General features: G+C 47.4%; 1 protein-coding gene across 1 annotated transcript; it reads left to right on the forward strand.

Moving 5' to 3' along the window:
- The first annotated feature begins 423 nt into the window (after window positions 1-423).
- Window positions 424-25,969, forward strand: ZNF541 (zinc finger protein 541). The gene is made up of 15 exons (XM_060130834.1): window positions 424-730; window positions 5,275-5,518; window positions 7,180-9,052; window positions 10,822-10,880; window positions 11,087-11,246; window positions 11,403-11,576; window positions 12,451-12,775; window positions 18,517-18,580; window positions 19,196-19,338; window positions 19,744-19,847; window positions 21,082-21,157; window positions 21,712-21,800; window positions 25,069-25,209; window positions 25,392-25,567; window positions 25,685-25,969. Exons 1-15 carry the CDS (start codon window positions 424-426, stop codon window positions 25,845-25,847), a joined length of 4,098 nt encoding a protein of 1,365 aa, XP_059986817.1. The 3' UTR covers window positions 25,848-25,969.
- Window positions 25,970-26,188: the final 219 nt, after the last annotated feature.

A 26,188-nucleotide genomic window follows, 5' to 3' on the forward strand; every position in this document is an offset into this window, starting at 1 on the left:
CAAATGGCATTATTTTGTTCTTTTTTACTGCTGAGTAATATTCCATTGTATATATGTACCACATCTTCTTTATCCATTCCTCCGTTGATGGACATTTAGGTTGCTTTTTCCTTACAACAATCTTATGATGGAGGTACTCTTACGCTCAATTTACAGATGAGGAAACTAGGGCTCATGGAGCTTAAGAGACTTGCCCAAGGTCATGTGGCTGTTAAGTGGCCGAGAAAAAAACCCCCATACAGGTGTGTTTGAATTCCAAGTCCATGCTCTATCCGCCATGCATGTTGCCATCTCATAATTGTGATTCCTCCTCGTTCATTCTCAGGAATTAAACACCACCAAGAGCTCTCTCCTCCTTGACTCCTTACACGGCCTTGCTTGTCTAGAGAGTAGCTCTTGGCCGAGACCTGGTAGTGGAGAGCCATGGACCAGTGCAGCCTGGGGGACAAGGGCACCCTTCCATCTGAGATGCACCTCCCTTCGTTTCCCGAGAGCCAGCCGCTCAAATGCAGTGACACCCTCAACCGGGATCTGGGGCCCGGCTCACGAGACCTGCTATACGACGGCCTGAGCTGCTTGGACCTAGACCCCAGCCTCCCGATGCCCGATGCGCCCAGCGAGGTGCTGGAGGACAACTTGGATGCCCTGTCTGTGTATTCAGGGAAGGACAGTGACTCCATGAAGCTGCTGCAGGAGTATGCAGATCCAGAATCTCAGACTTCCTTACAAGGTGAGGCTGTCCACCCGGGTCCCTGGCCTGGCGGGCTGTTTGAGAGTTCCTGTGGCTGGTGAGGGGTTGAGTGTACCCGGAATGGTTAAGAACATTTTTCTCTTCCACGGGCGAATAGGGAACAGTCACTTTTTTCCTACTTGGAAATTGTTCCCAACTTCCTAGTCAAGGAAACTGAACACTGATCCTGGGGAATAACGTTGAGAAACTTGGATGTTTGGGGGTATCCTAATCTCGTGTGTGGTGTGGGCAGACCTTTGAGTTGATGGGACACTTTCCCATCCATCACCACATCTCAGAGGCTCCTTTCGCCTCTGAGATGTCCAGAATGACCCAGTATCCTGTCCACCTGCTCCTTGGTTGTCTAACCTACCTAAGCCTCATTGTCTCCATCTGTAAAGTGGGGGACAATAATACCCACTCTGCTTCCCCCCCAGAGTGACAGCAGTAAGAAGCAAAAGAAGAAATGAAAGTAAAAGCACTTTGCAGGCTGTGAAGCACTGGACAGATGGTAGTGGTTTTTACCAATACTGTTAGAATACCTTCCGACAGTCCATTGATGCAGTTCTAAGTCTTTCTCTTCCACAGCGGAGGAGCAAAGGGAGAACTAATGGAATAGTCAAAGACCTTGGTTAAATCACCTTTTGGTTTACCTTCAGACTTCCGCCATAGGATAAAGTTGATTTTTGTTTTTAACCCACTTCATGGGTTCTTGGGTAAGTTGCTTAGACGAGTTGACTAAGAGCTCTTTGATATTTATAATCACACCACACGCGTGGAAGGCCACATCCGGAACAGCCCTGCAGAACAAATGTCAATGTTAATTGGGATCAGCAGCTCAAGAAATGTCCTGCATACTCGCTAGAATGAAAAACTACTGAGGCCCGCACTCCACACAATGTAGACAAGCCATTAGCCTTGTCCCCGTGTTGGAACCATGGCTAAATGTGAAATCCTAGAAACCAAGGACATCCTTGGTATCGCAGATGCTGGGCGAGGCCTGGCTACAGTAATTAAGGTTCTCAACCTGAACCACAGAAATTACCTAAAAATGCTGCTAGGGTGAGTACGTGTGCATTTTGCTGGGCAGAGAAACTGTGATTTTTCACCAGATTTTCATATGGGTCTGTGTCCCCCAGCGAACGTTACAAAACATTAATCTAGTTCAATTTTTCCTAATTTGTTTTAAACTTGAGGATTTTTTCTTTTGGTTACCTAATTAAAAAAAATCCACTGAACGTTAAATTTTAACTCTTTACACTTCTCTAACTTAAATTCAGATTCATACAAATGGATATGCTTATATTTTTTAATTAGAAAAGTAATACATATTTATATAGAAAACTTAGAAAATAAAGAAAAGTAATAACAAGAAAAATCCCCACCATGGCTCCCACACGTGGATTTTTAAAAAACGTAGGTGAAGCCACTAGGGTACACATGGTTTTGCAGAGATGTATTAAGTGTCTAATTCATTTGAAGTTTCTAAAACTTACTGTGTCTGCTTTCTTATATGAAGGTAGACTATTCGGTTGTCATTGTGATGGTTATTCCGTTGTATTGTCGGACCATATTCTTGCCTGATAGACTGTTATAGTGGATCTGTGAATAACTTTTCCATTGAGTTTTCTCTTGGATGAGTTCTTCGCACATATTCCTCCCTGTAGGCTTGCTGGTCGGAGAACACACACACTTTTAGAGCTTGTGCACATGCTTTCTGGGAAGAGCAAGTGGCTTCCCGGGCCAGTGACTCAGTGTGCCTGTTTTTCAGTGTCCCTGCCAATTTTTTTTTTTTTTCTTTTTTTGCGGTACGCGGGCCTCTCACTGTTGTGGCCTCTCCCGTTGCGGAGCACAGGCTCCGGACGTGCAGGCTCAGCGGCCATGGCTCACGGGCCCAGCCGCTCCACAGCATGTGGGATCTTCCCGGACCGGGGCACGAACCCGTGTCCCCTGCATCGGCAGGCGGACTCCCAACCACTACGCCACCAGGGAAGCCCCCTGCCAATTTTTTTTAAACCACATTTTGTTCTCTAGTTTAACAGTTGCTTTAATGAGCATTTTATTTATTTATTTATTTTTAGAGAAAAACTTCTGTTTATTTATTAGGCTGCGTAGGGTCTTCGTTGCTGCACACGGGCTTTCTCTATTTGTGGCGAGCGGGGGCTACTCTTTGTTGCGGTGCACGGGCTCTTCATCGCGGTGACTTCTCGTTGCAGAGCACAGGCTCTAGGTGCATGGGCTTCAGTAATTGTGGCACGTGGGCTCAGTAGTTGTGGCTCGCAGGCTCTAGAGTGCAGGCTCAGTAGCTGTGGGGCACGGGCTTAGTTGCTCGGTGGCATGTGGGATCTTCCCGGACCAGGGCTCGAACCCGTGTCCCCTGCATTGGCAGGCGGATTCTTAAACACTGCGCCACCAGGGAAGTCCTAATGAGCATTTTATTTTATTTTTTTTATTTATTTTAAATACTCATCTTTTTTTTTTAAAGAATTAATTATTTATTTAGTTGCACTGGGTGTTAGTTGCGGCAGGCGGGCTCCTTAGTTGTGGCATGCGAACTCTTAGTTGCCACATGCATATGGGATCTAGTTCCCTGACCAGGGATCAAACCCAGGCCCCCTGCATTGGGAGCGCGGAGTCTTATCCACTGTGCCACCAGGGAAGTCCTCTAATGAGCATTTTAAAAGTAAGTTAGCAAGGCAAGGACTTTCCCACATGGGAGTCCTATTTTCCCTCATTTAAATTGTTAGAATCATTCGACCCCTCGACCCAGCAGTTTTTCATATGAAGAAGATGTAGACCAGGCAGGTTAAGTGACAAATGGCCAGAGACAGAGTTGGGATGAGAGTCGAGGTTCCTTTCTGCTGTGTCTCTGAAGCTACATCTCAGCCACAGAGAATTAGCATTTGGGGTCCTTTGGTGCAATATCCACGCCCTGACCCGTTGGATTCTTGGGGCCAGCCTCTGCTGCATCCTAGATGAAGGGCAGTTTCTAAACTTGCTGTCGCATGAGGCAGTCTAATCCGTCTTAAGGGGTAGAAAAATCTTCCATGATTCATCCACCCAACAGTTACTGCGTGCCTACAAGTACAAGAATGGGAATCCCAGGAGCTGGGAACACAGCAGCAAGCCTGCAGAGTTCTTAGTTCTTGTATCCACTGTCCTTACGTTTCTAGTGATTTAAAATCAGCTTCCCTATACTTTTCTTTTTGTACATCTTTTTAATATAAATTTATTTATTTATTTTTGGCTGCATTTGGTCTTCGTTGCTGCATGTGGGCTTTCTCTAGTTGCAGCAAGCGGGGACAACTCTTCGTTCCGGTTCATGGGCTTCTCATTGAGGTGGCTTCTCTTGTTGTGGAGCACAGGCTCTGGGCGCGTGGGCTTCAGTAGATGCGGCACGCGGGCTCAGTACTTGTGGCGCATGGGCTTAGTTGCTCCGCGGCACGTTGGGAATTTCCTGGACCAGGGCTCGAACCCATGTCCCTTGCATTGGCAGGCGGATTCTTAATCACTGCGCCACCAGGGAAGTCCCTCCCTTTACCTCTTATTCATCAAATCTAGCTCTGCCCCTTGTAGCAAGACAGAAGCAACCTGCTCCCTCCTCCACATCCTGTCCCTTCAGCTACTTGAAGACGTCTCCCTCTCCCACGTGGACATTCCCAGCCCCTTCACCTGTTCCTCTGATGACGTCATTCGTGGAAATACCTTTTATCATTTACCCAAGGAGTACAGAAACATGGAAAATTCAGATACACAGGAAAAGGAAAAGTAAGTTGATCCATGATCCTACCAATCAATCCCATTCTGTTTGTTTCTATTCAAATTTATTTTTCCCTTTTAAAGACTAGATCATTCTGTTTTTCAACAGTCCTCTTGTTAGTGGCACAGCACTTAGTGGTACAGCATGAACATCCTTTCACGTCGTCGGATATTTTCCTACAGTTTTATCTTAAATGCCTGCGTCATAGACCATTGAGACCAGAATGCCGTCACCCACCTGCCCTTGTGTCAGTTATTAGGTGGTTTCTCACATTTCACCAGGAAAAACAATGCTGCAGTTAACTCACTTGCAGTTAACTGCAAGATCTCCGTTAATTTGTACAGATCTGCGTTAATTTCCTTAATTAAAAAACCCAGAGTGGAATTGGCTGGGAGAAAGGACTTAAACTTTTCTAAGATTTTGCATTGTACATTTCTGGATTGCACTTGCAAGTGTGCTGTTGATGTTACCGTCATGAAGCCCTGCCCGTCGTGTCACTCTGTCCTGGAAGCGCTCAGACTGTTGCTGTCCCTTCTCTTACCCCCCAAGTGTGGCTTCAAGATTGGGTGCTGCCCTGGAGGGGTGCCCTGACCAGGGTCCCTTCTCCCCCTCACCTGGTGCTAAACCTGGTCGTCTCTGCGAGTGAAGCTGCTGAAGTTGGGGTTCTTGGCCAATTCCCTGAGTTGGACTCAGCTTCTGAAGTTGGTCCGAGGGTGGTAGAGTGCTTCCGCCCGGGCTCCAATGTCCCCGGATATCATAACCTGTGCTTTCTCCCTCTGTCTAGACCTGGGGCTAGGCGTGCTCAAGGTGCCCAAAGAGGCTGACAAAGGAGGCAGGGCCACGTCTGGGAGCACAAGGAAAGGAAAGCGGCAGCACAGTTCCCCTCAGAACCCACTCCTGGACTGCAGCCTCTGTGGGAAGGTGTTCAGCAGTGCCAGTTCTCTCAGCAAGCACTACCTGACGCACAGCCAGGAAAGGAGACACGTGTGCAAAATCTGCAGCAAGGCCTTTAAGCGTCAGGACCACCTGTATGTAGGAGTCTGGTCAGGACGTCTGTTTAGGGGGCTGCTGGGGGCTGGGCGTGTTCCTGGTTCTTTTGCATCCCCTCCCATCCACCTGCACCGCCCCCCACCGTCGGGTATCCCAGGTGTGTGCGACCTGTGCTCCTCCCACGGCCAGTGTTTGGGGGCGCAGGGCCTACACTGCCCCGGACAGCCCGCCCTCCCCAGCCTCCAAATTCACTCCAGTGAGGAGAGCGCTGCTGCGATTTGCAGACAGGACTCTTATGCTTTAAAAACACACTCCAGAGGCAATTTTGTCACAGAGGGAGTTGGGCTAACTCTGTAGAGAAATTTTCAGAGTCCCTGGTAGGTGTCTGAGCAGAACAGATATGCACTCCATGAGGAATATATGTTGGGAGAACACCAGGGCGTGAGGGGTTCTGAAATGCCTGTTTCTAGAACATGGCAATGGAGTGTTTACTCTTTCTTTTCCCTTTTTAATTCCCCCTTTTTTTAACTCGATTTTTTTTTTTTAACTTGACTTTAAAAGGCAATCTCAGTATAAGAGTTAGGAGCAGAATTCTGTTTGTTCTTCATGTCTTAGAAATGATAAGCTTTTCTTGCTGCTGAGGGAAGAGAGACAGACTTTCAAACCAAGAGACTTGTAAGTGGGAGAGGACGATCCCTTGCATTTTTACAGCTCGCCCAGCCTTTACTGAGGGCTTCGATGAATCCCGCTTTCATTTCATCCTCTCCCCTCTCCCCATTAAGAATGGGAAATGATTTACTCCTGTCACAAGCTGGTAACAGTTAGGGCTAGAAAGCGGGTCTCCGGATCCCCTCTCTGCTGCTTCCCTCAGATGGAGGCCAACGGTCCACATTTGGGAAAGGGTTTTATTATTTATTGGGCCACGTTGATTAGAACCATCCGGAGTAGGATTGTTGGGAACCCAGAGGGTGATTTACCCATTTGTTTATATTTATAATATATTAATGTAGATATAAGTATGATGTAAATATAATACATACTTGCATTCTTTTATATTTGCAGAAATTATAGGCAAATTTGGTGTTTTTTTTGTTTTTTTTTTTTTTTGCTGTGGGGCTCCCAGGTAGCTGTCTAGAGGAATCCTATGGGAAGGCAAAGACTCCTTTGTTCAAGGAAGGATCATCCCCAAGTTAGCATTTCCTCAAGTGCGTTCTCAGAACTCTGGTTCTCTGGTTCTTGGGGATGCTAAAAGGGGCTATTTAAAAAAATGGTTTTGTGGGCAAATGAGTTTGAGAGACATGGAAATTTAAACAGATATCTCTTTATCTACTCTGTGGCTTTTCAGTTGGCTACTATGAACCTACAAGAAGTAAACAGTGTTTTTTCAAAACTTATTTGCCAGCTGAGCCCAAGTCCTCAGGGAGCAACTCTGGAGACTAGTGTTCCTTAGGAACCCACTTTGGGGAACTCCGACTTGGCTCCCACTGATTTTTTTAATCTCAGATTAGGGGTTTGCTTAAGGGTGAGGGAAAGAGCTCCCCCTTCCAGATGGCTTTGACTGTAGCAGGGGTCTTTCCTCATAGGGTCTGAGCACAGTTTCTGAGTTGCGATGCTGCTGCCCCCTGGGGACACGCCTGGGTTCCTGCAGTGGGTGACCCACGCCAAGACACCCGCTAACTTCCTCTTCATGTGATTCCAGGACGGGGCACATGCTCACCCACCAGAAGACCAAGCCCTTTGTGTGCACTGAGCAGGGCTGCAGCAAGAGCTACTGCGACTACCGCTCCCTGCGCCGGCACTACGAGGTCCAGCACGGCCTGTGCATCCTCAAGGAGGCCCCCCCGGAGGAGGAGGCCTGCAGGAACTCACCCCACGCGCACGAGGTGGCCAGCCAGCCCGCACCCGCAAGCCTGTGGTCCCTGGTGCCCCCGGAAACCCCATCCCCCAGCTCCCTGTTGCCCAACCGAGACCTCCTGCGCTGTATCATGAACAGCATCGTCCAGCAGAAGATCCCTCCTTCCGGGCCAGCCCCGGGAGGGCCTTCAGACAGCGGCGAAGGGAGTAACACGGCCTGTTCCTGCCTGCCCTCGTCAGGGTCCTCCTTCTGCGGCCCAGCCAGCACCCCGGCGGCCCCAGGAGCCCTGGGCACTGAGGTTCCCGAGGAGCCCTGGCCCCCACGGAAGGAGCCTGCGACGGACGTGTTAACAGCCGTCCACTCGCGGGCAGCGGAGAACAGCGGCCCTGACCCAGCCGAACCGGAGCTGCCGCTGCTCCAGCCCCCATCATCCCTGGAGGGCTGGCCCGAGGGCGCTCCCCTGCCCACCTGCCTGCCTCTGTTCCGTGGCCAGACTGTCCCCACCAGTTCCCAGCCATTAAGCCACAGTTTCCAGTGGCTCCGAAACCTGTCGGGCTGCCCTAAGAGCAAAGGAAACAGTATGTTTGTTGTCCACAAGCCCTCTGCAGTGCCGTCCCGGGAGGGCTCCGAGCCTGGCCCCGGGCTCAGCAGCGACTCCCCTGCGGGGGAGCCCTCACCCAGCCGGGGCACCAGTCCGGAGGACACGCCGCCCTTCCCTCCCACGCTCCTGAAGGCACCGGAGGAAGCCTCGGGTGACCCCAGATATGCTGGCACCAGCGGGGAAGACGACTCCTCGGCTTCCAAGAAGAGCCAGTTTGACTGCAACTCCTTCTCGTGGCAGAACCCTGGTGAGTCTGGCCCCCAGGACGGCCTGAAGCCCAGCGGCCTCCCGTCGAATGCCACGCCGCTCTTGCGGCAGCTGTTCCTGAAGTCTCAGGAGTCTCTGGTGAGCCACGAGCAGATGCAGGTGTTCCAGATGATCACCAAGTCCCAGCGGATCTTCTCCCACACCCAGGTGACCGCCGCCTCCTCCAAGCTTCCCACGCCCGACGGCAAGCAAGTTGCCCTGAGGTCACTGCAGGGGCTGTGGCCACAGCAGCCGCCGCCTATGGCGCCCACTGTTGACTCTCTCCATGCTGGCCCCGTGAACCCTGAGCCAGAGGGATCCCTAGCCTGCAGGAGAAAATCCACACCCGCTTTCCCCACAGAGGCCTCCCCCAGCAGCGTGAGCCAGGATACAAAGGGAAGACCAAAAGTGGCTGCCGCTCCACCTGCCCTCACAGCGTCATCCCTGGACCCACCTGGGAACCCAGACATCTCCTCTCTGGCCAAGCAGTTGAGATCCTCGAAAGGGACCTTGGACCTGGGGGACATCTTCTCCCCCGGGGGCCTGCGTCAGACCCAGTTAGGAGGGGAGGAGCCATCCAGAGCCCGCCTCCCAGGGAAGCAGGCCCAGGCTGAGAGTGGCATGGCTTCCGGGGCCACGAAAGGTGAAAAGGGCCCAGCCTGCTCCCGGGGCGGAGGCTACAGGCTCTCCTCTGGCAACTCCAGGGCCCAGCGCTTTTCAGGCTTCCGGAAGGAGAAGGTGAAAATGGATATGCGCTGTGCGGCTTCTCCAAGCCAGGTAGCCATGGCTTCCTTCTCGTCATCGGCCGGGCCTCCAGCGGATCGCCCCTGGGACTCCAAGTCCAAGCTGACGATATTCAACAGGAGCCAGGTACCAGGGCCCTCTCACGGGACCTGACCGTGCAGGAGGCAGAGTCTCGTCCTTACCTGTTTCCGTGTTGCTAACTTGTCCAGGCACTGGATTTGACCTCAGCAAATCCTCAGATGCAGTTTGTTTACAGAGGGGGGAATGAAGGTCCAGAGAAGTGATGGTTCCTCCCATCACCCTCAGCCCTGCAACACACACACACACAAAACAGAACAGGGTTTTAGAGTTGTCAGAGACACTTTGTGTCATGCTTCTTCACTCAACTTTTTCTATTTGCTTCCTTTCTGCCTTTCGCTTCCTTTTGGATTTGCCTCCTTCACTTCTTCAGAGAATGTAAAGGCAGAGCTCCTTTGCCCTTGACATTCATACGTGAAATGCTATGTCTTTTCTGGCTGTGAATCACAGGTCCACAAGTCCGACTTGGCCCCTGCTGCAGGCCTGGCGCCAGTCTGTCCTTGTGGAGCAGCTCGGGTCCTCCCACATCGTGCCCACGAGGTCCTGGGCGCAGAGAGCTTGGCCACTTCTCTTCGTGATGTTCCGAGGTCCAGCATCCTTCCTGTTACACCACAGCTACCTCCTCCTCTTTTTTTTTTTTTTTAACAGCTTTAATATTCACGTACCATCTAATTCACCACTTTGAAGTGTACCATCCAGTGGTTTTTAGTATGTTTACAAGGTCATGCACCCATCGCCACTCTTTGCCAAAACCCTTTCATCACCGCAAAAAGAAACCCCACACCTTTGGTTGTCACCTGCAATCTCTCCATCCCTCCCAGCCCCTGGCAAGCATGCATCTACCTTCCGTCTCCATGGATTTGCCTCTTCTGGACACTTCACGTGATTGGAATCATAACGCTACATGGCCTTTTGTGTCTTTTGCTTCTTTCACTTAACAGGATGTTCTCAAAGTTCATCTGTGTTGAAGCATGGATCAGAACTTCATTCCTTTTTATTGCTAAGTAATTTGTCCATTGTATGGATACACCATATTTTATTTATCCATTCATCAGCTGATAGATATTTGGGTTGTTTTCACTTCTTGTCCATTGTGATAACGCTGCTATGAACATTTGTGTACAGATTATTGTTTAGACATATGTTTTCATTTCTCTTGGGAAATACCTAGGAGGGGAATTGCTGGGCTATAGGGTAATTCTATTTGAGGGAGTGCCAGACTTTTCCAAAAAGCTGTGCTGTTTTATATTCCTACCCAGAGTATATGAGGCCTCCAGTTTCTCTGCATCCTCACCAACACTTGTTATTGTCCAGTTGGTTCTTTTTATTACAGCCACCTTAGTGGATGGGAAATGATAATCTTATTATGGTTTAATTTGCATTTCCCCGATGGCTAATAATCCTGAGCACCTTTTAATTTGTTTATTGGCCATTTGTGTATCCTCTTTGGATAAGTGTCTATTCAGAGTCTTTGCCCATTTTTAAATTGGGTTGTGTTTTTATTATTGAGCTGTGAGAGTTCATTATGTATTATAGATACATAAATATACATAGTCCCTTATCAGATACATGATTTGCAACTTTTTTCTCTTATTCTGTCTTTTCACTTCTTGATGATGTCCTTTGAAGCACAGAAGTTGTAAGTTTTGATGAAGTCCAATACGTTCTGTCTTTTGTTTGGTTTTGGAGTCATCCAAGAAACCACTGCCTACTCCAGGGTCACCAAGAATTACACCTGTGTTTTCTTCCAAGTCTTATAGTTTTCACTCTTGCATCTCATTTCTGATATGTTGACTCAGATGTATTTTCGTCTTCAGGGTGGAAATATCTACCGGCTCCCCGACCCGATGAAGGAGGAGAACATGGCAGGTGGCTGGTAAGTTCAGAAGCCCCTCGGGAGTCCTCTGGTGGCTTTGATGTGCTGGCTGTGGGGGAGCGAGCTCTGGATGCTTCACTCCTGAAGGGGCGAGCACCAGGCCACGGAGAACCGGGGGCATCATCTCCATTTCTTAGGGTTCGTCCAGAGCTGTCAGAGGATCAGTGTTTGGGGACAGAGTCCCATTCTCCCTTTTTTCCCCACAGTAACCAGCACAATGGCGGTCCCACAGACTGGGCAGAGCCAAGGAGCACTTATGTCTGCAAGAATTGCAGCCAGATGTTTTATACAGAGAAAGGGCTGAGCAGCCACATGTGTTTTCACAGCGACCAGTGGCCGTCACCTCGAGGGAAGCAGGAGCCGCAGGTGAAGGGGCGCGAAGCTGCCATTCATCTCAGGATGGAGCCGTCCTCCTGCGGGAGCCTGGCTGGGGGCCAGGAGTCAGGGCTCTGCTGCTCTGGAGGGGCCCCTTGCTCCCTACCTATTGTGTCTCTTAAAGGGCTGGCTCTTCTCTGTGTGTAGGTGTGTGGCATGGAGTTTTGCAAGCCACCAAGACAGGTGCTGAGGCCGGAGGGCGACAGGCAGAGTCCCCCGGGAGCCAGGAAGTCCTTGGACAACATGACCGCAGCCCCTTTGGTGGTCCCTGTGCCGGTGCCTGTGGCTCCAGCGAACCATCCCCCGGGGAGCAAGGTGGGTGCACTTCCTTCCAGCTGCTTTCCACCTGCCAGTGGGAGCTGTGAGAAAAGCCCCCAAATCCTGACTCCAGAAGAGCTTGGTTTGCGTGTTCATTCATCCATTCAACCTGCAGTGAACTTCCTTTGTGTCTGGCCCTGTGCTGGGCAGGGCTGGGGACACTGCAGCGACCACAACAGGCCTGCCCCCGTCTCCTGGGGCTTCCAGCCCAGCGGAGTAGATAGACCCATCCCCGGACACTGACGACCCAGAACGGGCCGGGCTGGGAGAGGGAGCTGTGGGAGCCCCGGGGGCACCAGAGACCCTGCCTGAGGAAGCGGGTGTTGCAGCTGAGAGCTGGAGGATGAGGAGGGGTAAGATGGGCAGAGAGGAGGGGAGATTGCGTGGAGGTAAGAGAGAGTGTAGCAAGCTCAAGCCATCGTCTCTTCAGCCTGTGCTGGAAGACCCCACCTGGAGAAGTTCATGCTGGACTCGGGGACGGGGTGCATGGAGCCCACTGTTGGTCTCGCAGGAGCTGCTGTCATTTTGAGGAGAACAGGTTTTCCTTTTGTCATGCTGTTGCACCCGTCTGGCCCCCACACTTTAAGTGCCAGTCACTTTAACAACGGACATGAGTTTCCAAAATGGTCTGAGTGAGGGCCTCTCCTTGGGGGGTGTGGGTGCCTGAGAAGGCTCCAGCGTCAGAGGTCGCCCGGCTTAGGGTCTGGAGTCTGGCTCAGGCGTGGTGGCCCTGCCCGGCTTCCTGCGCTGAGGACTCTGCTGGGTGTGCGTCTGGCTGGTCAGTACCCTTTCCCACTCTCAGGCCATCTTGAGGACTGAGCTGTGGGGCCGGTGGCCTCAGGTGACCCCCGTGGTTCTGAAGTCTCTTCTTCTCCAGGGACAGGAGAAGGACGGGGAAGAGAGAGACAGCAAGGAGAGCAGGCAACACAGGAAGCGGAAGAAGCTCCCCCGGCCCAAGGCACTGCTCATCCCTCCTCCGCCCTCCATGTCTGGGGAGCCGGGCCCGGGAGGATGCCGCCAGAGCTGCCTGCGCTCGCCCGTGTTCCTGGTGGACTGCCTCCTGAAGGGACTGTCCCAGTGCCCTCCCTACACGCCGCCCCCAATGCTCAGCCCCATCCGGGAGGGCTCTGGGCTGTATTTCAACACTCTCTGTTCCACATCTGCTCAGGCCCGTCCCGACAGGCTCATCAGCGCCATGCTTGGTGAGTGAGGTTGATCACCCCACGACGGGCCTGTGGGGGGCCAGACCCCCGCCCCCTGTAGAATTTGGTCCAGCCATTCTTTCTGGCCTACGCCTGGGTCTGGTCTGGGGGTCCCGTTGCTGTTCAGAACTATCCCAGGACCATCTGGGACCAGCAGCCTTCTAGGTGCTTATAATTTTGTAGCCAGAAAGAAAATAGACGCCATTTAGCCTAACCACCCTTCTGCCTGCCCTTTCGAGTAATTTTTTAAACAGCTTTATTGAGATATAATTCACACGCCATATGAATCACCCATTTAAAGTGTACAGTGTTTTTTTTAGTGTATTCTTAGGATTGTACACCCATCCCACAATCTAATTCTAGAGCATTTTCATCACCCCAGAAGATTATATCCACGAGCGGTTACACACAGGCCCTGTAGCCCCCAACTCCTCAGCCCTGGGCAACCACCCGTCTACCAACCTACTTTTTCTATGGGTCTCCCTATTCTGGACATTTCATATAATTGGAATCATACAATATGTGATATTCTGTGTCTAGTTTGTTCACTTAGAATAATGTTTTCAAGGTTCATCCATGTTGTAGTATGCATCAGTGCTTCATTTCTTTTCATGGATGAATGATATTCCATTCTCTGGATAGACGACATTTTATTTATCCATTCATCAGTTGACGAGCATTTGGGTTGTTTTCATCCCTTGGCTATTGCAAATAGTGCTGTCAAGAACATTTATGTATAAGTTTTTGTTGGACATAAGTCCTCATTTCTCTTGGGTATATACCTCAGAGTGGAATTGCTGGGTCGAAGGGTAACTATGTTTAACCGTTTAAGGAACTGCCAGACTGTTTTCCAAAATGGCCGGGTCATTTTAAATTTCCACCAGCGTTGTATGAAAGTTCCAGTTTCTCCACATCCTTGCTAACACTTCTTATCTGTCTTTTTTATTATAACCATCCTAGTGGGTGTAAAGTGGTAGCTCATTGTGGGGTTTTATTTTGTTTGTTTGTTTTGCGGTACGCGGGTCTCTCACTGTTGTGGCCTCTCCCGTTGCGGAGCACAGGCTCCAGACGCGCAGGCTCAGCAGCCATGGCTCACGGGCCCAGCCGCTCCGCGGCGTGTGGGATCCTCCCGGACCGGGGCACGAACCTGTGTCCCCTGCATCGGCCGGCGGACTCTCAACCACTGCACCACCAGGGAAGCCCTGTCTTGGTACCTTTATGGAAAATCAGTTGACCATAAATGATTTGAGACTTTTCTTCTTTTTTAATACAGACATTTTACAGCTATAGATTTCCTTCTGAACATTGCTTTAGCTACATTTTGTAAGTTTTAGTATGTTGTGTTTTTATATTCATTCAGCTAAAGTATTTTCTAATTTATCATTCCACTTCTTGTTTAATACACTGATTATTAAGGAATGTATTGCTTAATTTTCACATATTTGTGAATTTTCCAAATTGCTGCCTTTTATTGATTTGTAATCTAATTCTCTTGTGGTCAGAGAACATACTTTGTTTCTTTTTAAATTTAATTTATTCAATTTATTTTTATTTTTTTGGCTGTGCTGTGCGGTTTGCAGGATTTTAGTTCCCCCACCAGGGATCAAACCCATGCCCCCTGCAGTGGAAGCGTGGAGTCCTAATGACTGGACCGCCAGGGAATTCCCTTAAATTTATTTTAAAATTTAAAATTTATTGAGGCATGTTATATGGGCTAGAATACGGTCTGTCTTGAAGAATGTTCCATGTGAATTTGAGAAGAATGTATTCTACTGATGTTTGGTGGAATGCTGTATTTTGTCTGTTTTGTCTAGTTAGTTTCAATTTCCTTGTTCATCTTCTGCCTAGTTGCCCTATCCACTGTTGAAAGTATTGAAATCTCCAACTATTATTTTTTAATGTTTTATTTCATCCTTTAGTTCTGTCGTTTGTTGCTTTGTGTATTTTGGGGCTCTGTTTTTAGGTGTGTATATGTTTGTAATTGTCACATCTTCCTCATGGCTTGACCTTATATCATTATGATGTGATTGTGATATCATTTGTCATTATTACAATAATTTTATCATTATCTCTAGTAATATTTTTTGTTTTAAAGTCTAATGTGCCTGACATTAGTATAGCCATTCCATTCTCTTTTATGGTTGTTGTTTGCTTGGTATGTATTTTTCTCTTCTTTTACTTTCAGCCTATTTGTGTCTTTGAAAATAAAGCATGTTACCTATAGACACCATTAGTTGGATCATGTGTTTTTTTTATCCAGTCTTACAAACTCTGCCTTTTGATTGGTTTGTTTAATCCATTCTTGTTTAATGTTATATTGATATGGTTGGATTTACATCTGCCATTTTGCTTTTTATTTTCTATATGTTACATGTCTTTTTCTCCCTCTGTTCCTCCTTTCCTGCTTTCTTTTGTATTAAGTATTTTCTAGTGTAACATTTTAATTCCTTAATTTTTCACTTTTTCTTAGTCATTTCTTAGTGGTTGCTCTAGGACTTAAAATATATGTCTTATCAGAATCTGTTAGGTTGTGTAATAACTCATTAACAATGAAATATAGAAACACTGCCCCTATCTAGCTCTATTCCTTCTAACTCTTTTGCTATTATATGTGAGAGACCCAGTAATACCTTACTGGTCATGTTTACTGCTTTATATAATTTTATTTCGTGTAAAAAACCTGAGAGAATAAAGGAAAGCAAGCATGATTTATAGAGGTTGTTATATTAACCTTCTTATTTACCATTTCTGATCTCTTCATTTATTCTTGTGGATTTGAGTTACTGTCTGAGGTGATATTCCTTTACTCCAATGCAGCTGTGCTCCTTGTGCAGTTACTGTCACATATATCATATTTCTATATGTTACAGGCCCACAATACATATTGTTTTATGCAGTTGTTTTTTAAGGCACTTAAGAAAAGAAATATGCAATCATACTGAGTTTTATAGTTACCCAGATTTACTAGTGCTTCGCTTTTTTTTTTTTTTTTTTGGTTTGAATTCAAGTTACCATCTGATGTCAGTTGCTTTCAATCTGAAGAACTTTCTCTAGTATTTATTTTTATTAGGGATATATAATTCACATACCATACAATTCATCCCTTTAAAGTATATAATTTAATGGTTTTTAGTATATTCACAGAGCTGTGCAACCATCACTACCATCAGTTTTCAGAAATTTTCATCATCCCCAAAAGAAGCCCTGTACTTATCAGCAGTCCCTCCTTTCCATCCTCCCCACCCCCAGCCGTGGGTAACGACTAATCTACTTTGTCTCTATCGATTTGGCTATTCTGCATATTTCATGTGAGTGGAATCATACAGTATGTGGTCCTTTATGAACGCCTCCTTTTAGTTAGCATGATGTTTTTAGGTTTCATCCATGTTGCAGTATGTATCAGTATTTTGTTCCTTTTTGCGGCTGAATAATATTTCACCTTTAATATTTCTTGTAAGACAGGTCTGCCAGCAACAGATATTCTCAGTTTTTATTTCTCTGGGACTGTCTTTATTTTACCTTCATTTTTGAAAGACAATTTGCTGAATATAAGATACTTGGTTGACCCTTTTTTACTTTCAGTAATTTGAATATATTATCCCATTGCCTTGTGACCTACATCGTTTCTGTTAAGAAGTTAGCTGTTAATCTTACTGTAGTGCTCTTGTATGTAACAAATTGTTTTTCCCTTTTTGCTTTCAAGATCTTATCTTTATTTTTGCTTTCAACATTTTGCCTATGTTATGTCTAGATGTAGAGCTCTTTGTGTTTAACCTTTCTTGGAGTTTATAGAGTTTGCTGGATATACATATTGTTTTTCATCAAATTTGGGAAATTTTCAGCCATTAATACTTTAAATATTCTGTCCCTTTCTCCCCTCTTTCTGGTACTCCCACTACATATATATTGTTGCATTTAATGACATCTCACATTTCTCTGAGGCTCTCTTCACTTGCCTACATTTTTTTCTCTCTGTTCTTCAGATTTCATAGTCTCCATTGTTCTATCTTCAGGTTTGCTGATCATTTCTTCTGCCAGCTCAGATCTACTGTTGAGCCTTATTTTGATTATTGTAGTTTTTTAACCCCAGAATTATTTCCATTTGGTTCTTTTTTTTTTTTTTTTGGCTGCATCGCACAGCATGCAGAATCTTAGTTCCTCAACTAGGGATCGAACCCGTGCCCCCTGCAGTGGAAGCGTGGAGCCTTAACCACTGGACTGCCAGGGAAGTCCACATTTGTTTCTTTTTAAAAAATAATCTCCATCTCTTAATGGCATTTTCTCTTTGATAAGAAATTTTTATTTTATCCTACTTTAATCCTTTAAGCATGGGAGCCGGGGGAAGAAGCAGCCCCCATCTCCTTGGCTGCACCTACCTGGGTAGAGCTTCCATTACAAAGAGCTGGGGGCTAGGTGGGTAAGGGAGTGAGCCATGGCTCCAGTGCCACAGACTCTCACTGTTCTTACCAAGGTTTAGTAGATTTTCCTAAATGAGTATTTCTTAAAATGCTGTATGCCTTTAGGACAACTTGCAGAGACTTTAGCTTACTGTTCTTTTTTTTTTTTAATTATTTTTATCAGTAAATTTGTTGTTTTGCCGAGTTCCTTACTCTACTTTTTCAGAAGTCTTATCCCCCTTCCATGCAATCTTTTTATTTTATTGTGATGTGAACAGTTAATCTGTGATCTACCCTTTTAACAAATATTTAAGTGTGCAATACAGTATTGTTGACTATAGGTACAATGTTATACAGCAGATTTCTAGAGCTTGCTTAATTGAAACTTTATGCCCATTGATGAGTAACCTCCCATTTCCCACTCCCCCAACCCCTGGTTACCCCTATTCCACTCTTTGATTATATCGATGTGAATTCAACCACTTTAGATACGTTATATAAATGGAGTCATGCAGTATTTCTCTTTCTGTGACTGGCTTGTTTCCCTTAGTATAATGTCCTCAGTGGTCATCCATGTTGTTGCATATTGCAGAATTTCCTTTTTGTAAGGCTAAATGGTATTTCATTGTATGTTTATATCACATTTCCTTTACGTGCTCATCTGTCAATGGACATTTAGGTTGTCTCCACATCTTGGCTATTGTGAATAGTGCTGGAGTGAACATGGGAGTGCAGATATCCTTTTGAGGTCTTGACTGTGGTTCTCTTGGATGAATACCCAGAAGTGGGTTTGCTGCAGGATATGGTAGTTCTACTTTTAACTTTTTTTTTTTTAACATCTTTATTGGGGTATAATTGCTTTACAATGGTGTGTTAGTTTCTGCTTTATAACAAAGTGAATCAGTCATACATAAACATATGTTCCCATATGTCTTCCCTCTTGCGTCTCCCTCCCTCCCACCCTCCCTACTACTTTTAACTTTTGAGGAAACTCCATACCATGCAATCTTTTTTTTTCCTAATTTTTAATTTTATATTGGAGTATAGTTGATTTACAATGTTGTGTTAGTTTCAGGTATACAGCAAAGTGATTTCGTTATACATAGTCACATATCTATTCTTTTTTAGATTCTTTTCCCATATAGGTTCTTACAGAGCATTGAGTATAGTTCCCTGTGCTATACAGTAGGTCCTTGTTGATGATCTATTTTATATACAGTAGTATGTGTATACCGTGCAATCTTGAAGAGCCTGCCTTTAGCTGCTCTGGAAAGGCAGGCAGAAAGGGCCTCGCGGGGCAGTTCTAGCCAGTCCTCTTGAGGCCCTTCTTTGGGTGTTTTCCAGATCACGTGGACGGCTCTTTTGGCATCTGTGTGGTGAAGGACAACACCAAGATCAGCACTGAACCGTGAGTTGGGACAGACTTAGAACCTGAGGGTCCTTCCAAAGTGGGGATGCTTTCACCCTCCGTGCATTCCAGTGTCGGTTTTTCCCAAGGGAGCCTTCATCACGGGAAAGTCAGGTCTACATCCAGAGCCTCTCTAGGAGAGAAGTGGTGGATTTTTCCAGGTGTTTCTCCAATATTCCTTCTGTCCAGACATACCATAGTTGGATCTCTGTGGACAGAATGCCCAGTACCCTGGGGTTCTAGGTAGAATTGGTGATGCCACAATGAGACACTCTTTTATAGCCATGGGCTCTGGCTAGATGGATGTTACCTTGGATGTGGAAGCATACCAGGTATCAGCACATAACTCCTCTGTCCTACCCCAAACGCCTGAGGCCAGAAATCTGGCTATGAAGCGAACTGGAGGAAGGAAGAGAGTATCCCGCAAGAGGTCTGTGGAATACGTGCGCGTGTCTGTTGGGGTGATGGGCACTCCCGGTGTCTGAGAGATGGCCGAAGGGTTCCACAGAGCAGGGCTGTGGCCTGAGAGCAGGGCTCACCGCACATCTCTCTTTTATTTCCCATCTTGGTCACACACATATGTCTTGTATGTCCGTGTGTGTGGCCTCATTTCAGACACATCAACATAGGAAGCCGGTTTCAGGCTGAGATCCCAGAGCTCCAGGACAGATCACTGGCTGGAAGTGACGAGCATGCAGCTTCTCTGGTCTGGAAGCCATGGGGAGATGTGATGACCAACCCGGAAACACAGGATAGAGGTGGCTGAGACTTTGGGGCCAGGTTCCCAAGGGCCCTCCTCCATCTCCAAGGGGTTTCTCCTCCCAGTTCTCACCTTGACCAAGAAGCAGTGACCCCCGGGCGGGGGTGGGGTGGGCAGAGCTGGCCTTCGGCGCAGTACTGCTTTGCTGTGCTGCAGTCCCTTGCACCACCTCTCCTCTCACCCAGTAGCTGGCCAGGCCATCGAGAGCAGGTGCCAGGAGCAGGGTTTCTGCCCGTCCTCCTTGTCCCTCCCTTCCCTCAGCCTGCTTTTAACAGAGAGGTGAGGGAGATGGTGGCAGGAGCCCCCCGCCCCACCTGTGCTGTCGGGGAGGTTTCCTCTCTGGCACTTGCTGACCCTCTGTGCCTCCTCTCCTTCCCGTTGCTGGGCTGCCTGCTGGAAACAGTGACCGAGCTCTGCAACGTGGCCTGCTCCAGCGTGATGCCGGGCGGGGGCACCAACCTGGAGCTCGCTCTGCACTGCCTGCATGAAGCCCAGGGCAACATCCAGGTGAGGTGCAGGCGAGGGTGGGCTCAGAGGAGCTGTGGGAAGCTCCCTGCTCTCTTACGGCCAGGGGCTCTAGGCGCAAGACACGTGCCTTCTACTTGGGGCTTTGCAGCTCACGAGAACCAAAGGCTGGCCACCCACCCTTCTCCCTGGTCGCTTTGGGACTGGTGGGGTCCTTGTGAACGTAGGGGAAATGCACACATACGGGGTCAATCAGTTATTTATCTGGGGTGACAGCAGAGCACGAGGGTTCCTCCAGCGTTACCTCATCTCAGCGGCACTGGGGAGGGGGTGCCTAGCAGAAGCAACTCAGGGCCTGCATTAATCTGGTTTATTTACTGAACTTTAGCTTTTTGATTAAAAATGGTGTGTGAAAACCTCTGATGCAACAGAAATGCCTCTGCCTCCTCCAAGGACCCTCCTCACAATCCTGAAGTTTAGCAAAGAAAGAAGTCCAGCTCTGTGTAGTGGGAGAAGAAGTCACGTCACCCGAGTTGGAGACCCAAGAGTCAGGGCTACATGGTGCTTTTTCTCAAGCTGAGATGCAGTGTCTGGCACGTGGTGGGTGCTCAGCAGAGTAATCAGCACATGTTTACTGGGTCCTCCTGATACCTGGCGATGCCATGGTATCAGGCTGGGGCCAGCTCAGGGGCCCATTCTTGGTTTAATGCTCTGCTGCCACCATCTTGAAATTCTTAACAGTTTTTGAACACAGGGCCCCGTGTTTCCATTTTGCGCTGGGTGCTGCAAATTGCATAGCTAGTCCTGACCGAGGTTACACTGTTGAGCAAGACAGATGCCCTCTCTTTGCAGGGCTTACATTTTAGGAGAGTGAACACATGAAATACATTTTTTTAAAGTGATAGATAATGATTAGTGCTATGAGGACCATAAAATGGGGTAGGGCAGGGGCAGTGCCACTCCAAATGCTGCTCCTTGAAGAAATAAGGAGCTTGTGCCAGAATAAGTCCACGCACTGTTTCCTTCAAGTAAATCTTGCTATGAAAGAGGTAACGTCAGCTGCACTCAACAGTGCGCTTAGTGCCGTAGGCAATGTGTCCCAAGTGGTTCACAGCTGGCGGCCAGTCCACAGACCCTCCACACTTTGAGTCGCCCTGGGGTAGGGGTGGCTTTGGGGAGGGCTGCACATATTTTCTGAATGAATGAAAGAATGAAGGCGGGCCTCTACCTCACCTTCCCTCCCTCAGAGAGTTGCCCGCCACTCCTCTCGTTCCAGGTTGCCCTGGAGACCCTCTTACTGAAAGGACCCCAGAAGCCACCGACTCACCCTCTCGCCAACTATCACTACACAGGTAACTGGAGCGTGGCTGCCCGCATGGTTTTGGCCTGGCTGAGGCCCCTGTGAGCCAGTCAGTTTCCATGGCAAGCTCTGCCTCCAGGAGTTCTCTTGGGGCCTGCACCTGCCCTCCCAGAAGGGCCCATCCTCTCTGGGGGACTCAGTGGGTGCTGTTCTCTAGTTGGATCCAACCTTCCCCTTTCCACTGGTTCCCTCATGAGCTCTGCCTGGCCAGAAGGGGGGTGCCAGGTTGGGGCGGGCTCAGGTTCCGCAGCTGAGCACACCAGCCCTGGAGTCAGGCAACCTGGGGCCCGCGCCTGCACTTGGCAAGTCTCTTAACCAGCGGAAGCCTCAAGTTGCTGCACCCGTCAAGTGGGGAAGGTCATAGCCCCTACCTGCTACGGTTTTTGTGAGGATTGTGTGAGGTAAAGCAAGTAAGGGGCTTAGCAGAAATCTTGGCATATAATTGGCGCTCGGTGGCCTGAAAAAGGAGGGGAGTCTGCACTTCAGCCGTGGCTGCGGTCCCAGAAGGAGAAACATCCTTCCTCCTCTTGGCTGTTTCTCCAATAGGTTCGGACATCTGGACCTCCACAGAGAAGAGGCTCTTTAAGAAGGCGTTCTGTGCCCACAAGAAGGACTTCTACTTGATACACAAGACGGTAAGGCAAACATGGCAGGCTGGTGTAGACAAGGCTCCCTCACACGGCCGAGGCACTAAAACTGCAGGGCCTGTCAGGGGCGATACTCTGCTCATGCTGTGAACAGTTGACAACTAAAATGCCATTGCTTTGAACAACCCCAAACAGTACAGAAATGAATCCCATGTTCAAAATAAAGCCCTCCAGGCCCCTCCCCACAATCCTACTTCTGATTGATAACCTGACAGGCATTTACTGCCCATATGGATTTTACACACCTGTATGCACTTTCTCAAAAAAGGATGAGATCATATATTTAATATCCTGCTGATTATTTTGCTCTTTTTTTAACTTGATGTACGCAAAATTGCACATAATCAAAGTGTAAGATTTAATGTTTTTGACATATTTATACACTTGTAAGACCATCACCATGATCAAGATAATGAAAATATCTGTCACCCCCAAAAGTTCCCTCCTGCCCCTTTGCAACCCTTCCTTCCTGCCACCCGGGTCCCTAGTCAACTCTTGTCTACTTTCTGTCACTATAAATTAGTTTGCATTTTCTAGAGGTTTATATAAATGCAATAATCATACAGCATGTGATCTTCTTTGTCTGGCTTCTTACACTCAACATAATGATTTTGAGATTCATCCATGTTGTCGTGTATACCCATAGTTCATCCCTTTATTGCTGAGGAGTATACCATTGTATGGACGGACCACCGTTCATTTAACCATCCACCTGTTGGCGGTTTCCAGTTACTGATGACTACAGATAAAGCTGCTCTGAACACTCACGTACAAGTCTTCGTACGGACATGTACTGGGTTCTTTTTTTTTTTTGCGGGGATGGGGGTGGGATTATAAATACCTAGGAGGGGAATGAGGGTAAGTTATAGTAGATGTATGTTTAACTTTTTAAGAAACTGCCAAACTGTTTTCCAAAGTGGCTGTACCACTTCCCATTCCCACCAGCAGGTTATGAAAGGTTCAGTTGCTCCACACCCTCGTCAACACTTGGTATGCTCAGTCTCTTTAATTTTAGCCATTCTAATGAGTGTACAGTAGCATCTGACTCCATTTTTCTAATGACTAATGATGCTGAGCATCTTTGTGTTTTTTTGCTATATGTGCACCTTCTCTGGTGAGCTGTGTGTTCATATCTTTTGCCTATGTTTTTATTGGAGTGACTGTGTTTTTATTGAGTTGTAGGAGTTCTTATTTTTTTCTGAACACCAGTCCTTTATCCAGATATATGCTTTGGAAGTATTTTCTCCCAATATGCAATTTGTCAGTGTCCTAACAGTGTCTTTTGAAGAAAAGTTTTTAATTTTGATTAAGCATAACTTATTAGTTTCTCTTTTATAGACTGTGCTTTTCGTGTTGTATCTAAGAAATCTTTGCCTAACCCAAAGTCACAAAGATTTTCCCCTGTGTTTTCTTCTGGAGGTTTTATAGTTTTAGGTTTTATTTCTAGATTTATGATCCATTTTAAGTTTATTTTTGTATGGGGTACGAGGTGAGTTCATTTTTTGCGTATGGATATTTATTGTTCCAATACCTTTTGTTGGAAAGATCATACTTTCTCCACTCAGTTGGTTTTGTACCTTTGTTAAATATCAGTTGGCCATATATATATATGCATCTACTTCTGGGCTCTGTATTCTGTTCCATTGATCTGTTTGTCTTTTATTAAGCTCTCTTCCCATACTGTCTTTATTACTGTAGCTTTATTCTAAGTCTTGAAATCAGAAAATGTTAGTCCTTCAACTTTGTTATTCTTTTTCAAAGTTATTTTTTGTATTCTAGATCCTTTTTATTTCCCTATGAATTTTAGAAATAACTTGTCAATTTCAAAATTAAAATTCCTGCTAGGAACTTGATTGGTACTGTTTTTGACTCTATAGGTCAACTGGGGAGAGTTGTTATCTTAACAATATTGAGTCTTCTGACTCGTGAACACGGTATATCTCTCTATTTAAATCTTTAATTTTTCAGCAATGTTTTAAAGTTTTTAGTGTACAGTTGTTGCATATTTTTTGTCAGATTTATTCCTAAGTACTTCTGTTTTTTATGATGTTATAAACAGTTCTTTTTTATTTCAGTTTCCAATGGTTTGTTGCTAGTATGTATAGAAATAAAATTGATTTTTATATTGATCTTGTGTTCTGAAGTGTTGCCAAACTAACTTACTAGTTTTGGTAACTTTTTTGTGGATTCCACTGGATTTTCTACATAGACAGTCATATCATCTGCAAATAAAGACACTTTTATTTCTTCCTTTCCAACCTGAATGCCTTTACTTTTTTTCTTGCCTTTTTGCACTCTAGAACCACCAGTACAGTATTGAGTAGAAGTGGTAAGAGTGGAAATCCTTGTCTTGTTCATGATATTTGAGGGAAAACCACTCCACCGTTAGCTGTAGGGATTTTGTAGGTATCATTTATCAGGTTGAAGAGAAGTTCCTTCTATTCCTATTTTGCTGAGAGTTTACATCAGCAATGGACATTGGATTGTATCAAATGCTTTTTCTGCACCTATCAAGATGCTCATATGATTTCTCTTTTTTAAGTTTAATATGATGAATTACATTGATTTTAGATTGTTAAACCAACCTCACATTTCTGGGATGAGCTCCACTTAGTCATGGTATATTGTCCTTTATATATATATATAGAGAGAGAGAGAGTTGGATTCTATTCGCTAAAGTTTTGTTGAAAATTTTTCATCTATGTTCATGAGGGACATTGGTCTGTAGCTTTCTTTCCTTGTAATATCTTTGTCTGGCTTTGGTGTCAGAGAAATGTTGAACTTATGGAATGAGTTGCGAAGTATTCCTTCCTCTTCAGTTTTTTGGAGGGCTCTGCCTAGCTGTCGTGTAAGGCTATGAGGTATCCACCACGTAAGGACACTCTGCTTTAATTAGTCCCAGTTGGTAGACATGTGGCTCCACGTGATGTTACAGTGAGCGTCCTCGCGTGTACCTTTGTGTGCGTTTTCCTGGAGAGAAGCGCTCCTGGGCTAGCCTTGTTGCTCAGAGCGTGCAGAGCTTAGATGGTGTTGACTCTGGTGGCTTCTCTCTGAACTCCTTCATCCCCGGGAGGACTTTGTGATTCTCCGTCCCCTGTAGCAGAGGAGCATACCAAGCTGTAGGGGAGAGACGTTTCAGGAGGGCTTTCAAAACGTGGCAGCTGGCCCCATGGGGAGGGGATTTAGGGCGTCAAGGCCATACTCACTGCTGCTCCTGAGGCACTGTCCTTAGCCGGCTTCTGTCTTCCTCCACTAGGTCCAGACAAAAACTGTAGCCCAGTGCGTTGAGTATTACTACATCTGGAAAAAAACGATGAAGTCTGACTGCGGCCGAGCCCCAGTGCCGGAAAAGAGGGCCAAGAGAGAGCCGGATGAAGCAGACAGGACCAAAGCGAAGGTAGAGGGTCTCGGGGTAGGGCTTCTGGAGTTCAGTGCGGATCTGGATGCCCAGTGCCCAGCCAAGATGGGCAGGGGTGGGGGGGTTGCACCCCACGACGTTTGTGCTCTGGACACCTGCTTCTCCCTTAGAAGGGCGGCAGGGCGGTCAGCACCCTTTCATCATCTCTGCCACCTCTGCAGGTCACTCGTAGCCCTCGGGATAGACCCAGCCACCGTCCAATCCCCGAATTAAAAAGAAAGACTGACAGGAGGGAGTCCACCCTCAACTCCAGCCCAAATGCCAGCTCGAAGCGGACCCCTGAGCTGCCGGGGAGCAGGGAGGGCCAAGGCTTCTTTCCCTGCCGGGAGTGTGAGAGGTACCGCCCTTTCCCTGGATGCTCCCACGCCACCTGCCCTCAGCCCCCTGGGGTCCCCCCCTCAGGGCTACCCGCCTCCCCCTGCTCTGACCCTTGTGTCCTCTGGTGCCTCCTCAGGGTGTTTGACAAGATCAAGAGTCGAAATGCCCACATGAAGCGGCACCGGCTTCAGGACCACGTGGAGCCCATCGTCAGGGCAAGGTGGCCCGTGGAGCCCTTCCAGCTGGAGGAGGAGGAGGAGGGCGAGCTAGGAGCTGGCATCAGCCCTCTGCAGCGGTGAAATCTGCACGGGCAGCCAGTTGGGACGGGCACCTCCAGCCCTGTCACGTCTCCTTTAGCCACTCCAAGGCACCCCTCTGCCTCCCTGGCCCCGTCACTGTCCCCACCGGGCAGCCCAGCTTGCAGGCAGGGGACGCACAGTCATCTGACCGCTGTGAAGGCCCTGTCAGCTGTGCCAGGGGCTCTGTTCTCTTTAGGTTAATAGCCTCTCACCTTCTTTCAGTTCTACTCCTTCCAGAGCAGAGAGGCTTGGGGAGGGAAAGGTTAGATCTGGGTAGTTCTTCAATCTTAGCCTCAGTTTCAGGCTTTGGTTACATTTGTTAGATAAGGCCAAGATGTAGA

The sequence above is a fragment of the Lagenorhynchus albirostris genome, chromosome 19 (genome assembly GCF_949774975.1).
Source record: "Lagenorhynchus albirostris chromosome 19, mLagAlb1.1, whole genome shotgun sequence".
Classification (NCBI taxonomy): Eukaryota; Metazoa; Chordata; class Mammalia; order Artiodactyla; family Delphinidae; genus Lagenorhynchus; species Lagenorhynchus albirostris.